General features: G+C 49.8%; 2 protein-coding genes across 4 annotated transcripts; both read left to right on the forward strand.

Annotated features, from left to right (window-relative positions):
- The first annotated feature begins 10 nt into the window (after positions 1 to 10).
- HOXC8 (homeobox C8) lies at positions 11 to 25,424 on the forward strand. Of its 3 annotated transcripts, none has more exons than XM_077329059.1 (3): positions 11 to 311; positions 21,330 to 21,729; positions 23,515 to 25,424. In XM_077329059.1, exons 1-3 carry the CDS (start codon positions 90 to 92, stop codon positions 23,805 to 23,807), a joined length of 915 nt encoding a protein of 304 aa, XP_077185174.1. In that variant the 5' UTR covers positions 11 to 89; the 3' UTR covers positions 23,808 to 25,424. The 3 variants fall into 3 exon arrangements, with proteins under 3 accessions (XP_077185174.1, XP_077185173.1, XP_077185175.1); XM_077329058.1 differs by lacking the exon at positions 11 to 311 and adding an exon at positions 17,964 to 19,180 and having other exon boundaries at positions 21,257 to 21,729; XM_077329060.1 differs by lacking the exon at positions 11 to 311 and having other exon boundaries at positions 19,556 to 21,729.
- Positions 10,511 to 14,006, forward strand: HOXC9 (homeobox C9). Its single transcript, XM_077329062.1, has 2 exons — positions 10,511 to 11,409; positions 13,469 to 14,006. The coding sequence occupies exons 1-2, from the start codon at positions 10,851 to 10,853 to the stop codon at positions 13,714 to 13,716; spliced, it is 807 nt and encodes a 268-aa protein (XP_077185177.1). The 5' UTR covers positions 10,511 to 10,850; the 3' UTR covers positions 13,717 to 14,006.
- Positions 25,425 to 27,182: the final 1,758 nt, after the last annotated feature.

Below are 27,182 nucleotides of genomic sequence, written 5' to 3' on the forward strand. Positions count from 1 at the left end.
CTGCAGCAGTAAAAGATGCATTTAAAGGTGACTGTGGAGGAGGGAAGCAAGTCAGAAGCTGAGTAGCATTCTTGGGATGCAGACTCCTCATGGCTTGGGCTCTTCTTCTTCTTTTTCTTCTCCTTCTTCTTTTTTTTCCCCTCAAGGAAAAGGCACGCTTCCTTTTGCCTCCCCTGGAAGGATCGCTCTATAAAAACCGGGAATACGCTTTGATTCTTCTTATTTCCCCCTCCTACAAAAACCAAAAACCAAAAAAAACACCACCCCAAAAAGCACGGATCATGGGATGTCACAGTGGAAGTCGTGGCAAGGTAAGACGGAGCCCTTTCTTGGCTGACATGCATGCCTTGTCGTGCAAGTGGGATTGCCGTGTTGTCCTCTCGGGCGCGCGTGTGTTGTGGTGTGCGCGGGGAGCCAAGGCAAAGGCGGCGTGGATGTGAACTCCACTTTGAAGCCGCGCTCGCTTTCCACGCCGTTGGGGCGTTCGGCTGTGCTTCGCCCGAGTTGTCTCGCGGGGCGAGTTGGCTTCTGCTTCCGCGGGTGACAGCTCGGTTTTCGAGCGGATTGTGCATGGCCGAGGAACGGTGGCGCATAGATTTCCATGTGGATCTCCCCCCTCCCCACCCACGGTCACCCCCGCGACCACCAGCTCCCTACCCCACCCCGCTTTCCTCTCTGTGGGTGTCTCTGTCTCGCTCTCGTTTTTTTAACTTACTTGCGTCGAAGTTGGGCTCTGGAGCGCTTTACACCCTGGGGGGGGGGGTGGTCTGAGTTTGCCCTTCACCTGCCTTTTGGTTCCAGGAGTTTGGCTGGCACCGGACCGTGGGAGACAGAAAGATTGGTTGGCATATTTTGGAAGGAATGTTGTGGACACACGCTTCTCCTCCCCCCTTCCTTGGTGGCTTCCCCCCCCCCCCCGGTATTATTTTTTTTCCTTCTTAATTTTGCATTGGGGCAACCTGCAATATCAGATTTTCCCTGCAATGGAAAACGGATCGCGTTAGAACGGAGCCACTTTGCCCGTGAAGGATAGCGGAGCCGGCTATAATTCAAGGTTTCCCAAGCAGCTCGGTCGAAACGCTGCCCTCGCAGAGACGCCAACGACTACAGGCAGAGTTGGCTGCAGATTCTATTAAAGGGGGAGGAGGAGGGGGGAGAGGAGGAGGAGGAGGAGGAGGAGGAGGAGGAGGAGAAGGAGGGGGGATCTTAATGAAGAGATTAAAGATGTTGCCCTAATTTGAGGAATGTTGTCTTGGGGGAGATGATTCGTTTCTGGCATCCTTACGTTTCTCACTTGGGTTAGAAAGTCAGCCCTTCCAGCGCCCACCAAGAGCTTGCTTTTTCCCCCTTCTCTCTCTTTCTCTTTCTCATTCTCTCTCTTTCCCCCCCTCCCTCGCTCTTTTATCTATCTATTTATTTATTTATTTATTTGGTCTGTCCTTCTCTCTTGACAGAAATGAGTGTGGATCTTCCGCCCTCTCATGCAGCTGGTCCGTGGTTTAGGTAGTTTCATGTTGTTGGGGTTGGCTTTTAACTCGGCAACAAGAAACTGCCTTAATTACGTCAGTTAGTCTTCATCAAGGGCAACCTTCCTTGGTTTTTTTTTTTTCTCCTTCTTCTCCTTTCTCCCTCCCCTCCCTGCCTCTCTCTCTCTCTCTTTCCCCTTTCGTTTCACGCTGGCAGCCAGACCAGGGCTGCGAGACCGGTCCCTTCTCCCCTCACGGAAGGGGCAAAGCGAGGAGCAATTTGGTATCATGCAGGCATTAAAAAATAAGTAAATTGAGAGGGAGAGAGGAAGAGAGAGAGAGAGAGAGAGAGAGAGAAGGCTTGGAACCGAGAGATGGGGAGACATGGTTCTGGTTTGGATAAGGCAGAATGCGACAGGCACAGATCCCTTCGGTGTCCTCCAAGCATTCACACACCCCTCCCCCTTCCACCCCACGTACACAACTTATGGGCTTCGATGATCCCCTCCCCACTGCTTTTGTTTCAGGCCGACGGTGCTTTCCAGGCGGACAATAGGGCGGGGGGGGGTCCCTCTTGAAGAATTCCTCCTCAAATTATTGGGCTCGCTCATGTTCAGGCGCCGGTGTTCGCCCAACGGCGACTCGGATTCCAGGATCCCCTGCCGCCCTGTCCTCTTCAACGGGACGGCTGGCTCTTGCTCCTTCATCGATGCTCTTAAAAAAAAAGGGGGGGGGTCTTTCCCGAGAACAGACTTTGCGCCAAGCGATGGCATCTTGGCGGCGGTTTGCGGATCTCCGGGCGTGCCCAATCCCGCTGCCCTCTCCTGGCCGCTCCTCAGAGCATCGAAGCCGATCCCCGTTATGCAGACATGAGCCCCGAAGGGGGCCTGAAGAACAAAAGCAGGCGGGAAGGGGGGGGGGGTCGCCAGGGCTCGGCTGCCTCTCCCGAAGAACCCCAAAGCGCTCCCTTGAAAAAGCCGGAGAGCCATTGCCCGGGCTTTCAAACCCCCTCGAGGGTGGGCGCCCACTCGCCGAGGCTCACGACTCCTTATGGCGTTCTCAACCCAGACGGGAATATCATCTGTTGGTTTCCCTCCCCCCCCCGTCTCTCTCTTGGCGAGAGCTAAGTTAACTCCAAGACCGAGGGGGCTCGGGGGGTTGTGACCAGCAAGTTGCTCCTCTCCTTGGGTGTCATGGTTGGGGGGCGCGGAGAACAATTGGGGATGCTGCAGGGGAAGGCAGCAACTCGAGGGCCACCCTTGCGGGATAGAAGCGGGGGGGGGGGTTTACAGAAAGAAAGACCCCCCCAAAAAAAACCTTCCCCCCCCTCTTCCCACATCTGTTTATGAGACTCAGGGTACCCTGCAGCGTTAAGAAGAAGGCGGCCTCCTAAGAGGAACCAGGAGCCTTCGGTTTTGGTGTTCTCGGGTCCCTTCTTTATGTCTTCATTTAATAGAGGAACCTTCTGAGATCTGTGAATTTCAGAGTCAGGATCAAAATAGTTGCTACGAGTCTGCGGATAAAGGGATCTGCGTTCCGGGTCCTCCTGGCCAGGAAAAGCAAGATGGCAGACGGCGCCTCTTTTTTCCCCGTCCACTTTCTTGTTTCTGGTCAGAAAACTTTTCCGGGAAGAGGACCACTTCCTCTCCTCTGCCCCTTGGGAAGGTGCCGGTGCTCCCCTTTCCTTCTCGTCCGCCAAGCAGCCCGCTCCTTCACAAGGTCTTGCAGGAAAGGCAATGGACGCCCGGGGATCTTTCCACTTTCAGGGGCGCCTTCCGCTTCGAGTGCCCCAAAGACGTCTAAACATGGCCTTCCGAAGGCGTTTTGCAGAGAGACAGGCAGACTTGGCTTTAGGCTTGGCGCCTCTTTGCCTTCGTTTCCAGGAGCGAGCTGCCTTTAAAAAAAAAAAAGAAAAGACCAGAGATGCCGCTCATGATAACGCAGGACTGGAACTGGGCTCCAGGTTCTTTCGGACCCCTTCCGAGGGGGGAACCCGAAGGCACGTGCTGGCTTCCACGCTCGAGACGTTTTAATAAGCCAAAAGCAAGCCAGGCCAGAATTGCTCTTTCCGCTTTGTTACTGTAAATTAGCATCTCCAAACAGATAAATGGCTGCTCATAGGTAGCATAATTATTCGCAATAGTCCTGCGGTAATTGATTGATTCCCAAGATTTATTATTTATACAAAACTTTCCTCTTTTTTTTCTGGATTAACCACGCTCAAATCAACCCCCACCCGCCCCCTTTTTTATTTTCTAACAGCGTGAAAGAAGGCTAGGGGGAAGGGGGGGGAAGAGATGTATCATGCGTTTATGAAGTTTAATTGGAATCCCTCTCTCTCTCTCTCACTCACTCACACGCACCCTTACCTACCGAGGAGAAGCCTAATATATGTTTAATCGACCCGAGTCAAGAAATGTAATAAAAGTTAAATTCCACCCCCTCCTACTGTGTTCCCCTCCGTTTAAACGATTCTATTAGAGCACGATGAAAGCGGAGGATTTACAGACTTAAAACGTTATTGCTGCGTGTTGCTTTAGCTCTTGTGTGAGAACATGTGTAATTATAAGGATCTCGTGCTGTTTCCTGTACATCTCTCCCCAGATCAAATATAAATATATATATATATACAAATATGCATGTGTAGATGCAGATATATCCTTTTGCTAAATGCGTCTGTCTTTTCTGGGGCTGTTTGTTTGGCGCATAAAATGCTAGGCAACCTTCAGGGGTTCCTTCATATTTCTGGTAGCTGTGGCTGTTCATTCTGCATTTCTCAGCAGGTGTAACTGCAGCAGGCAGCTGCCTTTTGCGCGTGGGTGGATCTACCGTTGGGGCCGTTCCATGTACTTTTTAATTCAGGTCTTGTTTTGTGGAGTTTGTGGGAGATCTCGTGATACAGAAGTGCCTAGATGTATAAGGGAAATGCGCATGTAACTCCACCTATCCTGTGCTGGGTTGTACATGCCCCAGTCTTCCTATGTGTTGGCCTTTTTCTCTCTGATGGATGGATGGGTGACAGATGCACAGGTAGACAGACGGACCGACAGATAAGAAAGCGAGCGTGTTCCTCGTGGTGTACGCAGTGCATTCAGAAAGCGTCTCTCCGTGTTGGGGCATTGCCATGTGTATTTTACCCCTTCGTGGTTTCGATTTGGCGCCTGAGGATTTTTCCTGGTGGGTCCACGACTGTGCATAGCTCATGGCACTCAAAGGCTTCGCTAATGCAACCTCCTTGGGCCAGAGGCTCCTGGCTGGCCTTCCTCGTTCCTCCCTCGAACCCGCCCTGTGCTGGAAGCCCGTTCCTGGAAAGTTCCAAAGGACCTGTCACAGATTGCTTCACCCAGTTCGAGGGAGGCTGGGGTGCCGGGCCTGCGTGCTTCTGCGTGTGGGGTGTGTGTGTGTGTAGGTGGGGGGGAGGAGAGACAGTTTTGTTGACAAGAGGCCGGGTGCGCCGAAGGCAGGTAGAAATGAATGGCGGCCTAGAGAGGAACTTGTGCGCGGGTGGAGTTTCGGAAGGATTCGCCTTGGAACGGGCCCGCCTCGCGTTGCAACTTGCCCTTGTGGGACCAGTGCTGTCTGCCTTGCCTGCCTCTGTGCCTCTAACCCCTTCCCTTCCAGCCTGGCTTCCGCAGCTCCTCGACGGCCTGTAGGAGCCCACCGCGACTGGACTGGCGGCCGAGTTCTCTGGGATGGGAGCGCCTTCCAGGCTGCCTTGGCAGAGAAGAACAAAACCCTGGTGGGAGAAGGATCAGAGACCTGTCTGGCTCTGCGTTTAGGCCACTGGGGGAATGTAAGCTCAGGCTCCTGAGAACCGTGGGTATCAACTCCACTTGGAAATCTCTTGGCCCCTGCGCCTGCCTTTGTGCGTGCGTGCGTGTGTGTGTGTGTGAGCGCCTGTACATTTGAGCCTGTGTCTTTGACCCCCAAGATACGAGGTGAGCTGTGGCTCGGGGGACCAACCATTTTATGTCTTGTTTAAAGGGTTGTTGCGCCTTCCCTCCGACGGGCTGCCTCTATCCGCCGGCTTCTTCCGCCTCCTCCTTTTCCTCCTCGGCTTTCTCTTGCGTGGAAACGTGAACATGTTTGGCAAGACACCCCAACAGGGGCGAAATGAATTGGTCTGGGGGTTTAATTGCACTTCGGAATTTATTGTCTCACTTAAGGAGTCTGGAATCCAAAGTCATAACATCTGACAAAATTCTTAGCAACCCAGCCGGGTGGGGAGGGGAGGAGAAAGAGAAAAAGAAAAAGAAGGGGGCTCTAAACAGGTACCAACTTCCCCCCAAGTGAATTCAAATGAACCGTGCCCTCTATGCCTCCCCCCCCCCTTCCCAGCCTTAACCCTTGGGTAGAATTCAAAGATCACGTCCATAGGGGGAAAAAATAAACATGAAAAGCCTCGATTCCTAATAGCGAATATGCTGCTTTAGCCAAGCGCAGCCCCGAACCATCTCTTTAGGAAAGCAAGAAAATAAACATGGACCGTGTGCATCTGAAGAGTACTACTATTGTTATCCCTAATACCATAGGGCTGCATTGCTGTAGTATTCTATTACTATAGACAAAATTATGGTTATTATTATTATTTCATTGTGATTGAAGTTTGCTTCAGCAAGACCAGAAGATGCGGCAGGAGGTTTTGTTCTAGGGGGAATCAGGTAGAAGGGGGAATGTTTCCAGGCAAAAAAAGGAGGGGGGGGGAAGAGAAAGAATCTCCTCCGCAGGACCTAAGGCAGGTCGAGGGATGGTAGAACCCACTTAAGCGCGGAAGCCACACCCCGCGCTTAAGCCCGACTACTTGAAAGTAAGCCTCTTCGATGCCAGCTCCACTTCCTTCCGAGGATCGCAGCCTTCGCGCGAGCAAACCGGCGCGAGCAGAGAGGGAAAACTTCAAGGGGATTTTCTTTTTGAAGAAACGCTTCGTTTGCTTTCGCTCCTGAACGGCTGTCAGCGCCGCGACGCCGGCGAGTTGACCGCCGCCGGGCCTGCAGAGTCCAGGGAAACCGCGCCGGGAGTTCCCATGAAGACGAGCAAAACGGGATTTTTTAAAATCCGAACTTGACGGTGTTTATGGAGCCAAGGGGAAACGCGCAGGGACAGGAATGCGGCGTGAGAGTGGCCGCGGCTCTGCGTGTCAAGGGTGGCGTGTCGGTCTGCTAATCCCCCGGAGGGCCCGGTGGGAAGTTTTGTTGATCTTGCCGGATTCCGTCCTCCGCTTCGCCCGCGACACGTCGGAGCTATTTATAAAAAGCTCGGCGGGACTCTCTGGCCTGACTTCTTCGGGGCTTCCCGGTGCGAATCCAGCAGCTGCTCCGGAGTCCCCCAAGCCCCCCCCCCGCGTGTATGTGTGTGTGTGTGAGAGAGGGAGAGGGAGGGAGGGAGGGAGGGAGGGAGAGAGGGAGTGAAGGGGGGGGAGGGCAGCTGTAGGTCCCTTTGGCCGGGAGTCACTCTAGGCAGGGTGGCACCAAGGATACCCCGAGGCAGCTAGGGCTTCTGCTGGAGGGGGCTAAGGCGATGGGTGTGGGGGGAGGATATTTTTCCACACCCTTTAAAAATGCTCTGTGGGGCTTCAGCTTCTCACTCTTGCCCCCCCCCCCTTAAAATTAGAGGAGGATTTTCCTAATCCAAATAAGATGAGCTATACAGAAGTACGGCTTGGTGTAGACAGTATTTGGGGGAGGAGGGGGGTGAGAAAGACGAGACAGAAGTGTCTGAGGGGGCTGGAGGGGCGGTCTTCCAATTTCTTGCCGATGGGAGCTTCTGTGCCCAACATGGCGCTAGTAGGCAGCAGAAAACGAATTTTCCTGTCAGGACTAAACGGAGGGATCAATAAAGTAACCAGTTGAGGTCAGAGTTTGGCTTGTTGTTATTTTTTTCCCCCTCACTCACGTCATAGATGACGATCCGGTGTCTTTCTCTCTTTTTTATATAATGAATATACAAATGTAAAAAAAAAAAAATTCCTACTTTCCCATCCACCCCCCTCCAGCAACCCTCTCCTTACAAAAATATTTACCTTTTTTGAGGCATTAAAACAATATATATATTTTAAAAGGAACGGGTGGTGGGTCCCATCAGTTCGGAATTCATGGTCTTCCGTCAAGGGGCCAGGATCTGGAAGGTAGGCAATGGGGCCAGGCGGAGAAGTGTAGCCATCTGCAGGTAGCAACCAAGATCTGTGCCATCGGAGCCCCCCATAATGCATCCCCCCCAAGACTATTGCAGAACCCTCTGCCTTTCTTCTCCACAAAGACCAGCCTCGGTTTCCGCGGCGTCCGGAGCCCACCGAGATAGAGATCCAAAGATGCCTACACGGTCTTTCCACAGGTCCCACCCGGCGCTCCTGCGCTTCTCCGGGCAGCCGGGATCCTTCGGTGTTAAGGGCATGTGCTCCTTCCTCCTCTTGAGGTCCTGCTTGGCTCGGCTACAGGGGCCCCTTGAACGAGGCAGGCTCCCCCCTGCCAGCCCTATGGGGGTCTTGGTAAAGAGCAACCTGCAAGGGTGGGGGGGGGGGACGACGGCCACAGGGCGAGCTTCACTGTAAATAAAAAAAGACTTTCCCTCCGCTTGGATTTATTCTTTGGAGTACCACTAAAACTCTCCTCCCCCCACCCCTCATCTCAGTGGCTATTCGAGTGACCTTGCTGGTGGGCGATAAGGGGACCGTGGGCTGTTTTGCTGGCAGGGCGTTGAGAAGCGGGTATCTTCGAGGGGTTAGCTTCCTCGCCTTTATCAAGACAACCTTACTTTTGTCTTTGGGTCGCAATTGTCATTGCGGATCCTCGCTTTCCTGCCTGTCGGTGTTTCCAAGAGGGAGAAAGCAATTCTGGGTGCCGGAGACAACCGGCGCACCGTGCGGGGTTTGCGTTGAGGGGGGGAAAGCCATTTTCTGTCCCTTCCGTGCCACCATCGCGAGCGTGTCAACTCCTCGGCGCATTTTGTAAAGCCCCCCTCCCCCCTTTACACATGTGCATCCTTGCTTGGAGGAAGCCCTCTTCTTAAAAAAAGAAAGAAAGAAAGAAATCAGAGAAAAGCTAAGTGTTTGCTTTCTCCCTAACATTAAAAAAACACACACACTGAATTCACTGGAGACTTCTGATTGACAGATAAACTGAACTCCGGAAAGGCCAAAGGACATGCTACACTCCTGCAGGGATGTTTCTCTTCAAGCACGCTGGGTGGAAACCGCCGATGTGGGAAGGAGAGGGCGAGTTCAGGTTTCACGGTTTTTCAATTTGGGATTTCTGTGGCCGACACACCAGCGCGCGTCCGCGCTCCCCACGAGCCCCTCCGCACCGAGTTCTATTTCAAGCGTGCCTCTTTAGGGCACCGAAAGCCTGTTTCTCGGCCCTGGCCGAAGAGGCTGGCGCGGGGCTCTCCGGGACTGCCGGAGGAAGAGATGCTGTCCGCAAGCAGCCCAAGCAAAGTAACTTGGCCAGACTCTCTTCTCTATAGAGGGAGGGGGTGAGGGACAGGGATCCTTGTGAGGGCCCCCCCTGTCTCTGCGTCCTTCCCTGCCCTCAGATCCCTAAAGCCTGGTCCCAAATTAATCTGCTTGGACGCTGCCTTGCCTGCGTCGAGTGTAAAGTCACCAGTGGATGCTGCATCCCTCCGAAGCACATCTCTCCCTCCCCCTCCCTTCTCGGTTTCTCTGCCTTCTTCCCTCCCGCAGAAAACCTCCATTACCTTCTCCGTTCATACTTTCCCTGGGTCTCCCCCCTATTTACCGCATCTCCAGGTCGCCTCTGCTGTATTATATATATATATATATTGGGGGGAGGGGGAAGGGGAAATGTTGTATCCTCTTTTGACAACGCCACACAAACCCCATCGCCTCCGTCTTCTTCCTGTTGTTGTTGTTGCCTTCGAGGGGTATTGGGGTGCGTGCTTGTGTGTGAACTGTATGTCCTTTTGCAGGTTTCTTGTTCCCAAAGGCACCGTCCTCGCAGACTCCCAAAACTGTGAGCTACAGAGCCATCCACCTTGCTCCACCCCCGGGAAGTTAAAAAAAATAATCCTAATAGTCACAAAAGCCAAGTTCTGCAATCGGTTTGGTAAACAAAAACAAAACTTTCAATGACGTTATTGTGTGTGTGGTTTTTTTTTTAAATAAAAAAAGAACCATTGATCATGAAGCCAAGGGAAACCTGGAGGAGTAGGGGACCTCTTCCCCAAAATCAGGCACTCCAGCTCGTCCTCCACTTATGCCAAAGGTTCCTCCGGGTTCAGTTGTGCCTTAGAACCAAAAACTTCCTCGTACAGTTTTATGTAATGAACGACACATTTATGAACAATCAACTGATCCTCGTAAAAATTTTTATTGAAGGACATTAAAAACATACACACACACATCCACCGTTGGTTGCCGAAAACGCAGCCTCTCCCAGAACACAAAGATGAGAGCCACAATTTTTGTGGTTGCAGGGCTTGTTGTTATGATTCCCCACTCGTGTTTTACAAGGTCATCCACTTCCTCCAAGTACATCCCTGGCTCTTCATTAACATACATTATGAACAGATTATCTATGGATACACAGACACGCGCTTGCAAGAGACACAAGTACATACACACAGAAGCCAGAGCGAAGAGCCATGACCCCCAAGAATCCTTGCTCCTAAGTAGGCTGGCGAATGTGCACCGCAGTATGGATGACCCCCCTCCAACACCAAAAAAAAGTCCCTCTGTTTTCCAGGCAAAAAAAAAGAGAAGGGAAAAAATATATAATAAAACTCAGCCATTCATGGGGGTTGCTGCTGAAGAGAGGGGTGAGCAGGCTGCAGGATTCTGGTAGGACCTTGAACCGACCCCCCCCCTTCCTCTCTTAAAGATATTCCATGCAATGTATCCATTATAGAATACAAGCCGTAGAAGCAGAGCGAACGAGCAGACAGAGACAAATTGCGTCAAGAAATAGTTCCTGTGATACCTTGCTACGCCAGATACCTTGCACACTCATTAACTGCAGGGCTATGGGAAAACCAAGTCGCAGAGCCCGCCAGGCAAGGAGCGAGCGAGTCGCCTTCCCGCGGAATAGGCACGTAAGATCCAACTGCTGCTAATAACCGCATTATTTCAAGAGGTTTTTTTTCCCCCCTTCCTTCTTCTTCTTCTTCTTTTTTTTAAGAAAATGAAAACCCAAGTCGCATAGGCGCTATTTAAGGAGGGGGGGGGGGACAGAAAGAGAGAGCGAGAGACAGAGAGCCGGGTAAAAAAAAAAAAAAAAAGACCTGCGGATTGATCTACACTGTATTTTTGGGTAAATACAATCACGTGAGAGCCGGGAGCCAATGGCAAACTAGGAAAGGCTGAAAAAATAATTACCTGCCCTGATTGTTCTATGAGAAGATAAAAAGTACACATACAGTTCATACAATAATCTTATGAATGTAAAAGAGGGGGGAACAATGTCGGCTTCGGGTCCCATAAGCAACTATTATGTAGATTCCTTGATTAGTCATGAAAGCGAAGAACTGTTGGCATCCCGGTTCCCAGCTACAGGCTCTCACCCGGCTGCAGCCAGACCTTCAGGACTTGTACCGGAGTGTGCCGATTTTCCATCCTGCAGCTTTGCCCCCAAACCGGCCGTTTTTACTACTTCGTGGGCGCCCGTGCATTCCCAGTCGTCCGTGGTCTACCACCCGTATACCCACCAGCCTCACATTGGAGCTGACACCAGATATATGCGCACTTGGCTGGAGCCTATCTCCGGCGCTGTCTCCTTCCCAGGTTTTCCAGCCAGCAGCCGGCACTACGGGCTTAAACCCGACGCCTTCCACGGCCGCAGGGACTGCGGACCGGTGGATGGACGTAGTTATCCGGATTATATGTACGGATCCCCGGGAGATCTCAGGGACAGAACCCCGCAGACTATTCCCTCCCCGGAATCTGAGGCCGTCGCTTCCAACAAACACAAAGAAGAAAAGACCGAATTGGACCCTAGTAAGTCGAAGTCATTCTTGTTTACAACCGGGAGGGCATTGCAGCCCGCCCCTGCACAGTACTCAATAAAAAGGAATTACCTTGCTGTTTAGAATTCTTGGCGTCCCTGCCTCGAACCTCCAAATGCACAGGCTTAAGGGGGGGGGAGGAAAAGGAAACCTAACTTAGAAGATCCTACCAACTGCTAGTCGTTTTTGTCTGGGTTTGGGGGGGGGGGAGAGGGGCGCCAGGAGAAGGGAGGTCGTCTCTTTTTTAAAAATTATATTTGGGGGTCTTGGAGAAGGGGAATCCAGGGGTTTGATCAAATATTCATAGCCTCTCAAGCCCTCGCTGGGGGGCTTCCGAGTTTTCGAAGATACAGTCAGGCTAGCAGTTCATGCAAGACCGTGTGGTGGTGGTGGTGGTTAGTGGTATTTGAAGCAGAGGGAAAGAAAAAAGGAAATAATTTTCATTCTTGTATTTTCCAATGTGTGTGCATGGGGGTGTGGGAAGGGGGACTAGCAGAAACCCCACAGTCATGTCATGATTCATAAAATCTGTGCTTCTTGCCAAAGGGGAAAGTCCTGGGAAAGGAAGGGGGGGGCGGGAAAAGAAAGAAAACTAAGGTAGATTCTCCAAAGCTAAATAACTGAGCTGGGAAAAGTACAAATAGACATTGGAGTTTGATAGATGGAAGGGGGGGGGGATGTTTGGTAAGGGAGACCAGTGGACCATGCAATTTTTTAAAAAGTGGGCTGCAGTTCAACTTGCCAGAGAAAGCAGCAAAAGAATAAATACCCTTGAACATAGTTTTTTGGGGTTTTTTTGTTTTTAAAGAAAAGAAAAGCAGCAGATAGGGCAGGTTGAAAGGACTTCTGCCTTCGTGGTTTTAAAAAGTCATCATTCTTCTGCAGGGGTAAAAATGTTGACTTTTATTTTTCGAGGACTTCAGCCTGGGGGGGATTGTCCCTGAGCCATATAGATTAGAGTCCCGAGCATAACTAGAAAAAGAGATGGAACTGCAACTCCCAGCTCTCCAAGAATTTGGCCAGTTCGTGTGCAGATGCACATTGGTGTGCCTGTACGTCTATGCACCCCCCCCCCAAAAAAAAATCCCCACCATCCCAGCCTCATGCCAGGTGTTCCTACAACGCCTTCAGGCCTAACTATCTGATCGAAGGCTGGTTTGGTCTGGCTAACTTTGGATGTCTTTGTGGACAGTCACCATTTACCCTCTTGTAAGCCTGGGGAAGCATATGGACACCCTAGGGTAGTAGACTCGGGACCCAGGCTGAGGCGAGAAGCTCCATAGCCTTGAATTAGGAACAAATGCCCTGGTTTCCAAAAAGCTTATCCAAGAGTTAATTAGTGGGAAATGTGGTTTATTCCCCTGTAACCAAGTAGTCTAGCTAAAAGTGGCTGAGGGCTGCGGGGGAGAAAACGTTCTTGGAACCAGGAAGGTTATTCTGGGGCATTCTCCAGATATTGGAATCCAGAAGATAAAAATGCACGCGCTTCCAGGAGTAGGAAGGTTATGGGGAGAGGGCTGTCCAGCGATGGTTGTAAACAAAGTTTATGGGCCTGTGAAGTGGTGGGAATTTTGACTTTTTATGACTATGTTGTTGGGTGACTTCTGCCCCTTTCCACGTGTGCCTCTAGGCTCTTCTGGAACCTCCCGCCCTGGTTTTTGTTTTAAAACTGGGACTTGCAGGAGGCGAGAGCTGGAAGGGGGGGGGGAAATATGAAAATAAGGCTCAGAGACAGGATGCAGCTCAAGCCTGCTAAAAAAACCTGCAAGGACAAAAGAGCTGGTTGCCTTCCACGTTAGTGTCGATGGCACCTTCTCAGTTGTTATCAAAGAATCCCTTAACGCCCTTAAACTACACTGAAGGTCAGTTCAGAAAACGATCGGCCCCTGTTGCCAAAAAAAAAATCGCTGGGACACCCATTCTAACCAAGCAAGGATGATTATTGTGTAGGGATGGGAGGGGGGGGGCTCGGCAAGTCACTGTAAGGAGGATTTAGTGATGCCCAGAGAATGGATTGATATTAAACCCCCCCATGGACTCTTCTTTTCCAGACAACCCTGTGGCGAACTGGATCCATGCACGTTCCACAAGGAAGAAACGGTGCCCCTACACGAAGTACCAGACGCTGGAATTGGAGAAGGAGTTTTTGTTCAATATGTACCTTACACGGGACCGCCGCTATGAAGTGGCCCGGGTGCTCAATCTCACGGAGCGCCAGGTCAAAATCTGGTTTCAGAACAGGCGAATGAAAATGAAGAAAATGAACAAGGAGAAAACCGATAATAAAGAGCAGCAGTGAAATTGGCCGAGTCCCCTCCCCGAGGGAAAGGAGAGCTCCGACCAACCGACCGAGGCGCTGCCGCGCTCTTCCTGGGGGGGTTTCGAAGTCCTTCTGACTTTTGTTGCGTTTGCTGATGAGTGTTTAGAGAAATTAGTTTCCGACCCAGCAACCGTTCCTGGAGCAGAAGACAAAAAGGAAAGAGAGGGGGGGGGGGAGTGCTTTTCTAAAATAATAATAATAAAAAAAAGAATAACAGTAATTGCAACTTTTAAAAAATAAACTTTTTTGTTGTTCTTTGCAGAAATCAACCAAGTACTTGAATATATTTTTTTTTAGTATTTTATTTCGTAACTTAAAAATTTATCCAGGTTTTTTCTTTTCTTTTTTAATTCCATGACGTCTCGACTGCATCTTTTGTACAAAAGGAAAGAGGGGGGGAAATGTGGGGAAAGGAAGACGAAAGGGGGTGGGGGAATGGGGTGACGGCTCCAAACAATGTTTCTGTCATAGTGTTGAGCGTTTCCGGTGTACCTATTAGCGTCCTTTTTGATTGTCACAGAACCGTCCTTGTATTGCTGTTATGTTTTGCTGTGCTAGAGCAGCTTTCTGTATATAGCTCACGTCACACGGAAAAAAATAAGAGAGAGGAAAAAACGTTTCTTAATCGAGGTGTCTTTTTTTTTTTGTTTGTTTTTGTTTAAACTGCACTCAAAGACCGACCCCCCCATACCCACACACAAATGGGTGGAAAAGCTTTGAGATTCTAAAGGGGAGACATAACCCGCCCGCCCCCCAATAAACTCGTAGAAATTAGTAGTGATAATAATCTCGGATCGTGGGGGTGGGGGGAAATCTTAGAAGACGGATGGAACTGGGACAGAATCGAACTTCCGCTGTGAACATTTACTTTCTTCGCTGCGTAGTTCTCTCCTTCCCTGTCCACAGATCTGTATCTATACCGAGGGAGTCTCGTAAAAGCGGAACTTCGAGGAAGGGCAACTGCGTGCCGCGAATTTAGTCTGGGGTAATTAATTGTACTAATTTATGACCCCCCGAGCAATCCAGCTATATGTACGAGATTAAATATGTGTGGTAGGTAACCCTTTGTTTGCAGCAAGAAATGATCGCTTGGGTTATCTGTCCCAGGCAAATCTCTGAGAAAGGTCTCCGGATTAGCCACGAAGGGCCCGAAATGTGTTGCTTTAGGGGGGCCCGGCCGCCTAATCACGTTGTAGGACCAAAGGGGGGGGGAGAATCCGTCAATGTTTTTGTACATGTTGGTACTGGGGGGGGGGGAAGAGAAGGAACGGAAGAGCGAGCTGTAAAGAAATTAAAAAGGAATATTTTTTTAAGCACACTAAGGAAACTGCCCACTCCTCCTAAAAGAAAAACCACTCTATTTTTGCACAAAGAGCTATCCCGGGCTTGTCCTGGCAGGCCGAGGGCAAGTCTAACCCCGTCTCCCAAAAACGAAGAAGAAAAATCAGATGTTTGTAACTGCTTAGGAACGAGTTAAGTGACATGGGGCGAGTGGAGGGGGAAGGCCGTGGGGGGGGGGGGCGTCGTTCTCTCTCTCTCTCTCTCTCTCTCTCTCTCTCTCTCTCTCTCTCTCTCTCTCTCTCTCTCTCTCTCTCTCTTTCAACAATGCATTTTTCGCCTTTTCTGTAAATGGAAGTGTCCGAAGTTCCTTTCCAAGGCTCACTAAATGAAAGTCAAGGCATAACAAATGAACCGCCGGAAGATGTTTGCCCCACAACCACGCGTTAGAGGTCTCCTCTCTTTAATGAAACGAGGGGGTTTGAGTGTGCGTGCGTGTGTTTTAAAGCGGGGGGGGGATCTTTCTCATGACAAATAGAACGAGGTCGTCATGGGCGTGAGGCTGGTGGGGTTTGGCCGCTGGATCCGACCTTCTCGAGAAAGAAACAAAACGTGGAAGCCACCCCACCCCACCCCACCCCACCCCTCCCACCGCCCTCCCACCCCGCCGGGTGATGGCGTGAAGAGGCTGTTCCTCGGCCGGATTTCTCCCATCACGTCCTGCGTTGGGAGTCCACTCGTGCCGGCTTGCAATTTTACTTGTCTAATACTATCATAACATGACTGAAGAGAAGCCGTCGCTATCCACACACCCCCTTCAAATAAGAATGGGTGGGGACGATTTGCTCTGGTCTGCCTTGAGCATCCGGGGCGAAGAGGCATTGGGGAAAGGCCAGGAAAGCGATGTGGGGCGGGAGGGGGAGAGTTACAGTGCAATAATTATTCTAAAAACCCTCCTGCAGTTATTTCGTTATTCGTCCCTTTTCTTTGCCCCCCTCCCCATCCCACTACATGATACAACCGAAGTTAAAATAAATAAATAACTACATATATTATGGTTTCGAAGCCATTCGGATCCCCCCTCCCAGTTTATGCGCGTGTGTCAGTTTGAGGGCGAAGAATAGCAACGGGGGGAAAAGGCCTTCTCGTGTTCTTCCTGCCTCTTCCCTTCCCTTTCTCGCTGCTGCCCTCCTCACCACCTACAACCCCCCCCCTCCTGATATGGGTCTCACTAACTTTGATCCTTCACCCCGTTGGAACACAACCCCCCCCTTCCATTCTCACAAACCTCATTTTCAAGATGACTAAAGATCCAATCTCTTTCACCTTCCTGTCTCCCCCCCCCCTCCGCCCATGCCCATCCCCCCACGCCCTCCTCGGCAATCTTCGGCAGGGCTGATCTCCCATTGAAGCTAATGGGGACGAAAAGAATGTCAGTCATGTTCCCTTTGTCTCCATAAGACTGTTGTTCCCTTCCTTTCCCCCCCCTCCCCTCCTGCCTCCCGCTCTCCGTCTTCCTCGCTCGCTTTGTCTTAAGCTAGAATACAGTTTCAGTTCATGGACAAGGCTTTTCCCGTATCAAAATGCAGGCGGCCCCTACGGGGACTCCATAGGATCGTCTACTCGGAAGGAGGCCCGTGGCAGTCTAAAAGGGGGGGGGGTGCGGAAACTGACCCTCAGGAAAGTGGTGTGGAAAATCGGGGGCCTTTATTGCGCAGTTTACTCCAATGGCTTTTACTCGCAGGCAAGTGGGTGCTGGGACAGGGTAGCTTTAGACCAGACTCAAGCACTGCGTCGTCCCACCCCCTCCCCCACCTGCGGAAAAGCATTCCAAGGAGGCTCGGATGCCGTGTATATATATTAAACAAAGGCAAAATCCCAGTATTGACCCCACAGGCCTTCCCCAAACTGAAGAATGACCCAGGTATGTGTGTGTGTGTTCTGTGTAAATGAGTGTGCAGCGATCAGATAGATAGATAGATAGATAGATAGATAGATAGATAGATAGATAGATAGATAGATAGATAGATAGATAGATAGATAGATAGATAGATAGATAGATAGATAGATAGATAGATAGATAGATAGATAGATGAGTGTAGGGGGGCTCAGGATGGAGAGAAAAGAAAGCCATTCACAGCTTAAAAACCGGCCCTTTTGTAGGCGACACTCAACAAAAAGACAGGATACAGCGGCTTTGAAAGCCACCCATAGGTACATTTCCGCAGCCCCCAAAAATGCCAGCTTTACAGCTCTTGTTTGTCTCACTGCTGTGGCCGCTGAATAGAATGGAACAAAAACAGGGCCACAGAACCGGCTAGACGTCTGGCCTTAATTGTTTTATGGTTTAAATAAGGTGGGTGCTCTTCTCTTTGAAACCGGCTTATTGGAATGTTTTGTCTACCAGCAACAAACAACAGACGCGCACCCCCCCCCCGTTCATTCCACCCTCCCCTCCCTCTCTTTGGCAGAGGAGGGAGAGGGGAGAAATCTTTTAAAACATCGCCCGGCGTGCGGGCGCGGGGGGGGGGGGAGTGGTTGGCAGGCGAGATAAGAGAAGCTGCAACATTTCGGTGGCGTATCCACGTAAGTCTGTGTACACGTATGTGTTGGGTACGCATCGTGATCGTGGGTGGTTATTCAGGGTGAATGAGGGGGAGGGAGTTTTTAAATGAGCACTTGCGCTGTGGTGACTTAAAAAAAAAAACCAAATCTCCCCCCTTTTTTCTGATTTTTTAAACAAAACAACTCTGGGTTGATTGAGAAATTCATAAAGACATGTAACCATCCCGTTCCAAACGGCCCGCCTTGAACCAAATCCGGATTTCGGTCTCCTTTGGTTCTCCGTGGGCCGAATGGGATGCACGACCTGGAAAGACTGAAGGCAGGGGGGAGTTAAGGGGGGAAACGGAGGGGGGAGATTTTGGTGCTGGGGGATTTCTCTCCTTGTTTTGACCGAAAAGGTTTTGTTTAGTAGGCCTGTGCTTTGGGACAAACTGGCGCAAGATGGCGCTCTTGCTCAATCTTAGAGGCGATTAGCCGTTTTACTTACAAAGCCTCAAGTTTGCACCTTTAGGCTCCTATTGGAGACTGGAAGAAAACCAGAGCTCCATAAAGTCACCTCACCTGCTACTACATTCGCGTCGACTTGCAAAAAAGAACTTCAGACTTGGACCTGGGTGCAAACCGGCGTTTCGATGGCTAAAGTGAACGACTCTTTCAGGGGACACGATCCCGGAATTATATTTGCACTGACCTGCCCTGCGTATAAATGAAATGCATACGTGCAGTGGAAGAAGGGCCAAGAAGGTCCAACAGCGAGGGCTGGGGAAGTGCATGAACGTTGCAAAACCTGCTGGACCTCCATTTTCTCTGACCAAAGCTAAGAAAATATTCCAGTCTGGCTGAGAGATGAAAATTAAGCGGGAAGGTCTTATTGGCAAACCCTCCCTGGGGGTGATGTGTTCGCCAGACGTAAATATATATTTAAAGCAACAATGCAACACCCTCAGAGGTATAACACAATGGCACCAGTTCGAGAGCCACTCGTAGGTAGATCCCTTGCAGCAACAAAGAGCCATTTTCCCAGCGACTCGAACCGTCAAAATGGTGGCCTCTCTTGGAATGTTATTAAAATGCTTTCTGTATATGGATCCGCGTGTGTGTGTGTGTGTGTGATAGTCTCTTCTGTAGAGTTTAAAATAGTGTGTTATAGTCTCAGGATGTCACAAACCTGCAAACAATCATCCCCCCCTCAATGTGCTTTTCCTTGGGGTTTTTTTTTTTGGGGGGGGGGTTGTTTGGGAGGAGCAGAATATAGAAGATAGGAAAATGCATATTTAGCAACTTTCTACCTTTCCCGCGATTCATTGAATCACGGTCAACACCGCTCAGGAGAATCCACCTCCTCCGGCTTGCCTCCGTTGCCATTAAGAACAAGGAGGCCGGGGTTCGCTACTAGATTTCCAAACTCGAGAGCCATTATTGATTAGCGTCTCTGAGCGATGAGCCCATTGACTCTTATCTGCCAATTAAGCCCTGTCAGGAGTTGCCGCGGTTTGTTTAGGAGCTGCCCGGCTGGGCCACATCATTTTCTCCTTTCCCCCCCTCCCCCCCCCCTTTTTTTTAAGACCAAGAACAATAGGACCATAATTGCATTTGCAACGTGAGTGTGACCTTTTTTTAAAATTGCATTTTAAAAATGCAAAACAGGAAGAAGGGGGGGGGGAGGGAGAGGGGACCTCGGTTGGGTGTGTGTGTGTGTGTGTGTTTGTGTGTGTGTGTGTGTGTGTGTGAATCTTCGGGAGCCTAATTCTCGAAAGCGAGACACTTTGGGAAGTGAGACCCTGTTTATTTGGGTGAACTGGGAGGAATGGGCCTTTCCCTCCTTGGACGAGACATTTGCTGGGGAGGGGAAACAAAAACCCAACTTAATGACAGATTTGGCCGTTATTATTGACCAAGGTGGGCTTGGGGGGTGGGAGTGAAGGCTAGTTCAGGGGGAGGGTGGGGGGAGGCTGCGAGGAGGAGAGAAGTCTGGGGCTCCGCAGCTTTATTCTAAAGAGTGTTTTACGGTTTTGCAGACTTCCTAACTGTGGGGATTTCCTCAGGCTGGGTTTGTTTCCCCCCCTATGAAATTCATTTACTCGCTACTGGGGGATGGGAGAGAAACCCTAGGAGAGGTTTCTAAGGGGGAGGGGGGGTCTCCCGATGAGTTCACGGAGGGGCCCGGCGGACATTTAATTTATAGAAGTGAGCTTGATTTTTTTGTCAGGTTTCAGAAGCTCCCCAAAAGTGGTTCAGGAAATATTAATTTGCGAACTTTACCAAGAAGAACGGCTCCTGGTCTTTGAGGCTGCCGTTTAATGGCCCCGAACTCTCTATGAACGCGGTCGTAAAAAATGGTTTCAGCCAATGGTCACTCCAGAGTTAGAAAAGTACAGGCTGGAGCAGGGCTGGCTTCCCTCCATTTGCAGGCATATCACAAACACACACACAAACACACACGCGAGAGGTTTGTGGACAACTTCTCCAGCATTTAAGAAACAACAAGGGGGTGGGCACGAGATAGATCCTACCCTGCTTCGGTCATCCCTGTGCCCCCCTCTGCTACGCCTTGGGCCAAGACGTTTCCTGTGGACAGAGCTTCAAGGGGGTCTTCCAATGATTTTCAGAGGGGAGTCTTTCCCCCTGCCCCGCAGGCCCACAGAAAGAAGAGGAGAGAAACGTGTCCCTGGGATCTTTTATTTTTTCTCCCTTTCATCTAAATATAGCGGTGGGGGTATTGGCCCCATCATGTCACTCCCCCTCCCTGAATGACAGTCACATCACGGGAGTAGCCCTAGGTGAAAGAGGGAGGGGTCTCCTTAGCACCGCTTTGCCCCTTCTAGGGCCACCTAAAAAATACTCCCCCCTCCAAAAACACCACCCTCGATCTGGATTTGCCTTTTCTTTTTAACCTATTACCTGTTGAAGTAACCTAAATTGACCTCGCCGGCGCATGTATTTGCTCAGATAAGTGAAGAGGCTCCGTTGCATAGGGAAGGGGGGGGGGAGAGAGAGAGAGGAGAGCACCTAAGGGTATTACTGCGCACCTTTCATAACCCTGTTTCATTCACCAGCCACGAGGGTGTGGGTGTGGGTGGGTGGGTGTGCGTGTGTCCCCCCCTTTTCCTCCTTCCGAAGGGGGGGGCTTCTCTCACCTCTCCGCCACCCCCTCGAACCCCCCTTCCCCCCCCCTTCCCTTGTCATTTCCTTCCCTTAACCCGTCTTGCTGGGCTGGATTGATGAATCCGGTTCGCGGGCGCGTGTGTATGCGTGTGCGTGTGTGAGTGTATGCTCGTGTGTGTGTGTGTGTGTGTGTGTGAGAGAGAGAGAGAGAGAGAGGGAGAGAGAGGGAGAGAGTGAGAGGCCGCCTCACCACCGGGATTTTGAGGAATTTGCCTGTGGTGTTAAAGGGAAGGGAACAAGTAAGAGAAACTGAGAAAGAGCTCTACCTATCGACGGATATAAGAGAAGTCAAGAGCATTAGGCATAAGCAGCCATACCCACTCAGCCACTATGAAACGTCTTTGAGAGAGAGAGAGAGAGAGCGCATTTAAAAAAAAAAAAAAACAACCCACAATCCGCCACTAACCAGGACTTTCCAGAGCCCAGGGAGAGGGGAGCGCGCCAGTCCTTAACACTGATCTCTTAGAAGTATTAAAAGACTCTGTCTCTCTCTTTTTTTTTTTTTTCAAAGAGCTTGGCTTCTTTTTCCTCCTTTTCATGCGCCAGCCATGAGTTCCTACTTTGTAAATCCTCTTTTCTCCAAGTACAAAGGCGGCGAGTCCCTGGAACCAACTTACTACGACTGCCGATTTCCACAAAGTGTCAGCAGGAGCCATGCTCTCGTGTACGGTCCGGGCACCACGGCTCCCAGCTTTCAACACCCGTCACATCACGTCCAGGAGTTCTTCCACCACGGAACCTCCAGCATCTCGAACTCGGGATACCAGCAAAACCCTTGCGCGTTGGCGTGCCACGGCGACGCTTCCAAATTCTATGGATACGAAGCCCTACCCAGGCAATCGCTTTATGGTGCCCAGCAAGAGGCGGCCGTGGTACAATATCCTGACTGTAAATCCTCTTCCAACAGTAACTCTAGCGAGGGACAAGGGCATTTAAATCAAAATTCTTCGCCCAGCCTCATGTTCCCATGGATGAGACCTCACGGTTAGGATTTTTCTTCTTTTGTTTGTTCTTCCTGAAATGTGTTTGATTTTGTTTAAAAAAAAAAAAAAAGGAAAGGGAAGGGAAGGAAAAAAGAAAATTATTTCGGCAGGGAGAGAAAGGAAGGGGGGTGTGGATAATGGGGGTTGTGGGGGGATGTGTTTGTATTTGGGAGAAAGAGAGAGAGGCAGAGAGAGGCTTCGGTTGTGATAAAATGTTGCTGCTTCCTGTTGCGGGCGGGCGGGCGTGGGAGGGGGGGGGAATCCTTTAAAAAAGTAAACACGGGTGCAGTTGGCTTAGAGAACCAGGAAGGTGATTTCTGGGTTTAAATGACAATGAAGTAAAAAAAAAAAAAACTTTTTTTTTTAATGGCTCGCCTCGAGGAGAGCAATAAGCGACAGCTCCCACGAGGTTATTAGCATGTTCATAATACGCTGCCTCCCCCCCTCCTTTAAAATGTCATACTGCTTTTCTTAAGCGCTTGACGTCTTGAGCTTAAAAGGTGAGAGGATTTGGGGAAAGGGGGGGGAGGGCGCCTGTATGCTTTGCGAAAGACCATGAAAGATATTTGGGGAGATCCTCGGAACTGAAAGTTGAAACTTGCAAGGGCGACTTGGTGGGAGATTTAAAATAAATAAATAAATAAATAAAAGGAAAAGAGGGGGATAAGCCAGGACTGCTCTGCTCCAGGAAGATCAGCACAGTAGTCATAGCAATAATATCCATCCCCCTATTAATAAGGTCCAAGTGATTGGCCTCCACTTTGCTTAAGGCAGCTCTTCCAACGCCGAAATTCTTACCCTGCACAACTTCCACTGCCTTTTCTCGGAAACGGTTGTTTATCTGCAGAAAGGGCATGTTGTTTTAAGTGAGGGATTCGTCTTCTTTAGAACCCAGCTCCTTCTGTGGAGGGCAGCTGTCCTGTAAACAAGGCTGGGATGTGGCCCAGACAGGCTCCGAATAAGAGACAGAAGGAGGGGGGAAATATATATATATATATATACATATACATTAAACAGATTTAAAAGTTGTTTTGGTGAGCCAGACACTTTCCCAGTAGGAAAAGGGAGCTGGTGGGATCTATGTTTCTCTATGTATATAGGTATGGATGCATTTGTGTGTGTATACAACCGACTCACGTACTCTTATACACACATATATATACGGAGGGGTGTGTGTGCACATACTGCTATGCATAGAGCTACAGCTATCACCCCACGTTGCTTATAGGGAATAAAATTATATTGGGGCTTGGGGTCCCTTCTCAATATCTGCAGGGCTTCCGTATGGGGAAGCAGCCAAAGGCTCCCTCCCAGCGAAAGCAGAAAACATCGCCTGCATTTAAAACACACACACACACACACACACACACACACACACACACACACACACACACCCCAAAACAACAAAAACCGAATCGTGGCAGGGAAATCTCCGTCTGGAGGGCTCCCGACCCAGACTGGGAAGCGAGGGGGCTGTATTTCAAAGAACGAGATTTGCATCAGGAGGTTAAAAAGTAAATATTGCAAGGACGGGGGGGGGGGCTGAATGGCAGGACGGCTGCTCTGGCTAGAGCTTGCTTGAAGGGAATGGTGCCTTTTATTGGACTGCTGGAATGCGACGGAGGTTGTGGGGCTGGGGACTGGGGGGGGGAGCGAGGGAGAAAGTGGCCAGTCCTCTTCGGTGGGGAGAAGGCGGCACCCAAGCCAAGGGGGCAAGAGAACCTAACAAGTTCTTCTTCTTTTTTGTTGTGGTGGCGGCGGTCTCTCACCCCCCCCCCCATCCCAGCTCCCGGAAGGCGCAGCGGCAGGCAGACTTACAGCCGGTACCAAACCCTGGAGCTAGAGAAAGAGTTCCTCTTCAACCCCTATTTGACACGGAAGCGGCGCATCGAGGTCTCTCACGCCCTGGGACTGACAGAGAGGCAGGTCAAGATCTGGTTCCAGAACCGAAGGATGAAATGGAAGAAGGAAAACAACAAGGATAAACTCCCCGGGGCCAGGGAAGAGGAGAAAGCGGAGGAGGAAGGCAACGAGGAAGAGGAGAAAGAAGAAGAGGAGAAAGAAGAAAGCAAGGACTGATCCCCTTCTCAGCTCCTTGAAGTCCTGGTTTTATGGCAGATGATAAATCGAGATGTTTACGACGGTCATTCGCTTTTATAGAGTATAGAATGGAGAGACTCACACACAACAGTAACTACCTGTCAAACAGTTGTAGAACCCCTGTTTCTTTATTGTCGTCGAACTTCCCCTAGGTTGCCCCCCCCCCTTCATCCTCCTAGAGCAGGCTTTTGAGAAAATAAATATCGAGCTGGGTCGACCCAAGCCCAGTCCGAACCCAGCACTGCCTGTTCGCCAAGGACTGAACCCTGCGACCCTCTCCCCCAGTAATGACCTCGCCCCTTCCCCACGCCTGGCTCTAGCCTCCCTGGAAGCCACAAAACGCGCCGAGGTGTTTGTTTGGGAGTTGGGGAGGGGGAGTCCCTGCTTCTTGTCGATCTTGTTTGCTCCCCAAGTTTACTCATGTCAAAGGGGGGGGAGGAGGCTGGAGGGAGGGGAGAAGTGAATCCTAATGCTTTATGCTTAGTCTTAAAAACAAAAAAAAATATGCTATCTACCTATATTCTATATTCTTCCACGTTAAGGTCCTTCTATGATTTTTTTAAAAAGAAACTTTTCGCTCTCAGTCTGTACCTACTGAAGGACAATTGGGGGGGGGCGGGGGGGGGGGGAAGAGAGAAGGAGGCTTGACATGTGCCTGAAGACAGATTCACATGCTTACTAGTTATCTATGACTATATCTGTACATACAGTCTACCTATTTTATGGCCCTGTTACTTGGCAAGCAAGAGCTGTGCCCCTCATGCATCTTCACCTGGAAGGAAACCCCACCCCAATCAAGGGAAAGTGGGACTTACTTCTGAGTAAACCTGCATAGGAGCGCTTGGAAGAACGTGGACCCATGGAACGATTTCCTATGGGCGTTGTTTACTTATAGGACTTATAGGTGTGAGCGCTCGAAATTCTTAACATACTACCTAATGGGAAACCTGCAATAATACTCTGTTAGCAACAAAGTGGGGGCTTACACAAGACGGGAGGGGGAAAAATAAACTTGGTGGAAATCATTTTTTTAAAAAAAGGAGAGGAGTGTAATGCCCCAATGCAAAAGCTACTAAGTAGCAGAAATTAGTACGAATAATAAGTCATAATAAAAAAATACAAAAAAAAGATCCACCCCACATCGTAATGTATCTTATCACTACCTATAGAAGGAGTCATGCTTCGAAAGTATTTGTAACGCGGTTTTGTTGTCGTATGTTGCTGCTTATTTTTTTTTTCTTGGAAAAAAAAGAGGTAAATTTTAATTCCCAACAACTGAAACTGCCTAGATAAGAACGCACAGTATTGTATTATTTTATTGTGCTTATAATGTAGTTTAGGACTTCAATTGCACTGAATGTATAGTTATCTATTTGTCTTGACTTTTATCTGTTAATGCAACATGCTCGAATTACACAAAAAAAAGAAAGAAAGAAAAGGAAAGAAAAAAAAACGTCATTTGTTTTATGTACATCTTCGTTCTCTGCGTGTTCCAAACTCTGAATGTAGCAATTTCTGCCAGAAAAGACCAATTCTGGCAACCGTGGATTTGTATTGTATACGTGAGACATTACGTAAATAAACAATAAAAAGAAGTCCCAAATATTCGAGTTTTTTTCCTCCTCCCTGAATAGCTGGACAATTCCTGGGACCCCTCAATGCCACTGGCTGAGAACAATTCCAAGGTTCAAATGGCAGATGCCCTCAAAACTGTGGAAATTCAGGCGTCATATCAGTGCAATCACAGGATGAACATCCTAAAGTGAGATTCAAGTAGGTAGGCGTGTTGGCCTGACAAAAAAATGAGTCCAAAAGCACCTTTAAGACCAACAAAGATTTATTCAAGGCGTGAGCTTTCGAGGGCAAGCACTGAGTGAAGTGGGGATTCCAGATCCTTGGGGACAAGGGAATAGGAGATGATATCCTCAGGTTTAGCATCTCGGTAGTAAACAAAGAGGAGAGGGAAAAATCAAGATCATGCCTACCTATCCATGGCTGGTGTTATTGTTCCATAAGAGGAGACCTTTGGGTAAGGCAGACAATGCAAGGACACAGGCAGTGGGGTCAGGATTGAATCATTCCCTCCTAGGGATTCACCGAATACTCACCACCCATCCCCGTATTCTGCTGATACGCTTCAAATTACTATTGAGCCTTTATACCAGTATCTTTTGGTAGCTATGGAATACTGAGATGCGTCGCTTTCTTTTCTCTCGCCCTCCCCACCACCACCACCCTCACCTCCTCTTGTTAAAGGACCACCAGAATACTTGTCTTCCTGGCTGTGGCGTTCACGAGATGGTGGATCCTGGATCCGTGGGCCATATTTAATCTTTCACATGGTGCTTCTTTGTGTCCCTGTGCGAAGGCAAGGGAAATCGCTGGAAAGGGAATCTTTCATTTGCAGGTCTCCTTTCCAATACAGTTTGGGGTGGTGGAAGGAGGCATATGGGGAGCAAAAAATAAATAAACTGCAAAATAGGTGTCTCTGCAGAAGCCCTCCTTGGGCTGTACCAGAATACTGAGCCGGACCTGAAGGGACAGGGTGACTTTTTCACCCTGTAATTGCCCACAGACTATCACCCTTTGGGGCAGAATGCTATTTTTGGTGCCTTTGGTATGTGCTTTTATAAATGTGGGGGAAGGGGGGGAAAGAGAAATAATATTCTCCGATCTGGGGTGACGAGAAATGGACCACATCGGCATTTGGTATGGAAATGTTTAGGTCGTTCACAGGGATGGCCAAGATAAGGCCTGTTGAGAGTATCTCAAATACATTCCGGCTTCCTAAACTGAATTTGGACAAGATTCTGGAGCGTTGGGGGCATTCCTATCTCTGATGTTTTGTTTTGTTTTTAATCTATCCCAGAGAGGCATCTGTATAGGTGTGCAAGGAAGGGACCGGAGGAAGGGGGAGAGAAAGAAACTACACAAGGGGTGGTGGTGGATTGCGTGGTCTATATGGCTAGGCGTGTCCATGTGTGTCTGTTCCCCCATGTGTCCACACATCAGTCCTTGTACACCACTCAGCCTGTGTGTGCAAGGGCGGGCGTATACATCAATGGATTTCTGGGCCTTAAAATATCCCTCGTGGGTGGCTTGAGGATTCCTGTCCAGAATGTGGACATGCAAGCGGTTGCAGCCCGATGTGTCTTGAGATGCCCCTGAAAACCCTGCAGTCCTCCTGCAGGGTGGGTGCACACCAGCCCACTTCTCCCGACCCAAAGGACACCTTCCATGGATTCATTTCATTTTGCAATGGGGGATTTCATTGATTAGGACTAGAAGGGGCCCCTTGCAAAATTCTAGTCCAGGCTGGGGAAAGGAGGGGGGGCGACGAAGGAGACAACCATT

Source organism: Paroedura picta, chromosome 3, assembly GCF_049243985.1.
Source record: "Paroedura picta isolate Pp20150507F chromosome 3, Ppicta_v3.0, whole genome shotgun sequence".
Classification (NCBI taxonomy): Eukaryota; Metazoa; Chordata; class Lepidosauria; order Squamata; family Gekkonidae; genus Paroedura; species Paroedura picta.

What these genes read in the sequence shown, in the direction of transcription:
- HOXC9 (XM_077329062.1), top strand. Translation starts at nt 10,851, where the DNA reads ATGAATGTAAAAGAGGGGGGAACAATGTCGGCTTCGGGTCCCATAAGC. An exon ending in AAAGACCGAATTGGACCCTA is followed by an intron (nt 11,410 to 13,468) that starts GTAAGTCGAAGT and finishes CTTCTTTTCCAG; the next exon opens with ACAACCCTGTGGCGAACTGG.
- HOXC8 (XM_077329058.1), top strand. Translation starts at nt 19,020, where the DNA reads ATGAGCCCATTGACTCTTATCTGCCAATTAAGCCCTGTCAGGAGTTGC. An exon ending in ACCATAATTGCATTTGCAAC is followed by an intron (nt 19,181 to 21,256) that starts GTGAGTGTGACC and finishes TTTTTTTCAAAG; the next exon opens with AGCTTGGCTTCTTTTTCCTC. An exon ending in CCCATGGATGAGACCTCACG is followed by an intron (nt 21,730 to 23,514) that starts GTTAGGATTTTT and finishes CCCCCATCCCAG; the next exon opens with CTCCCGGAAGGCGCAGCGGC.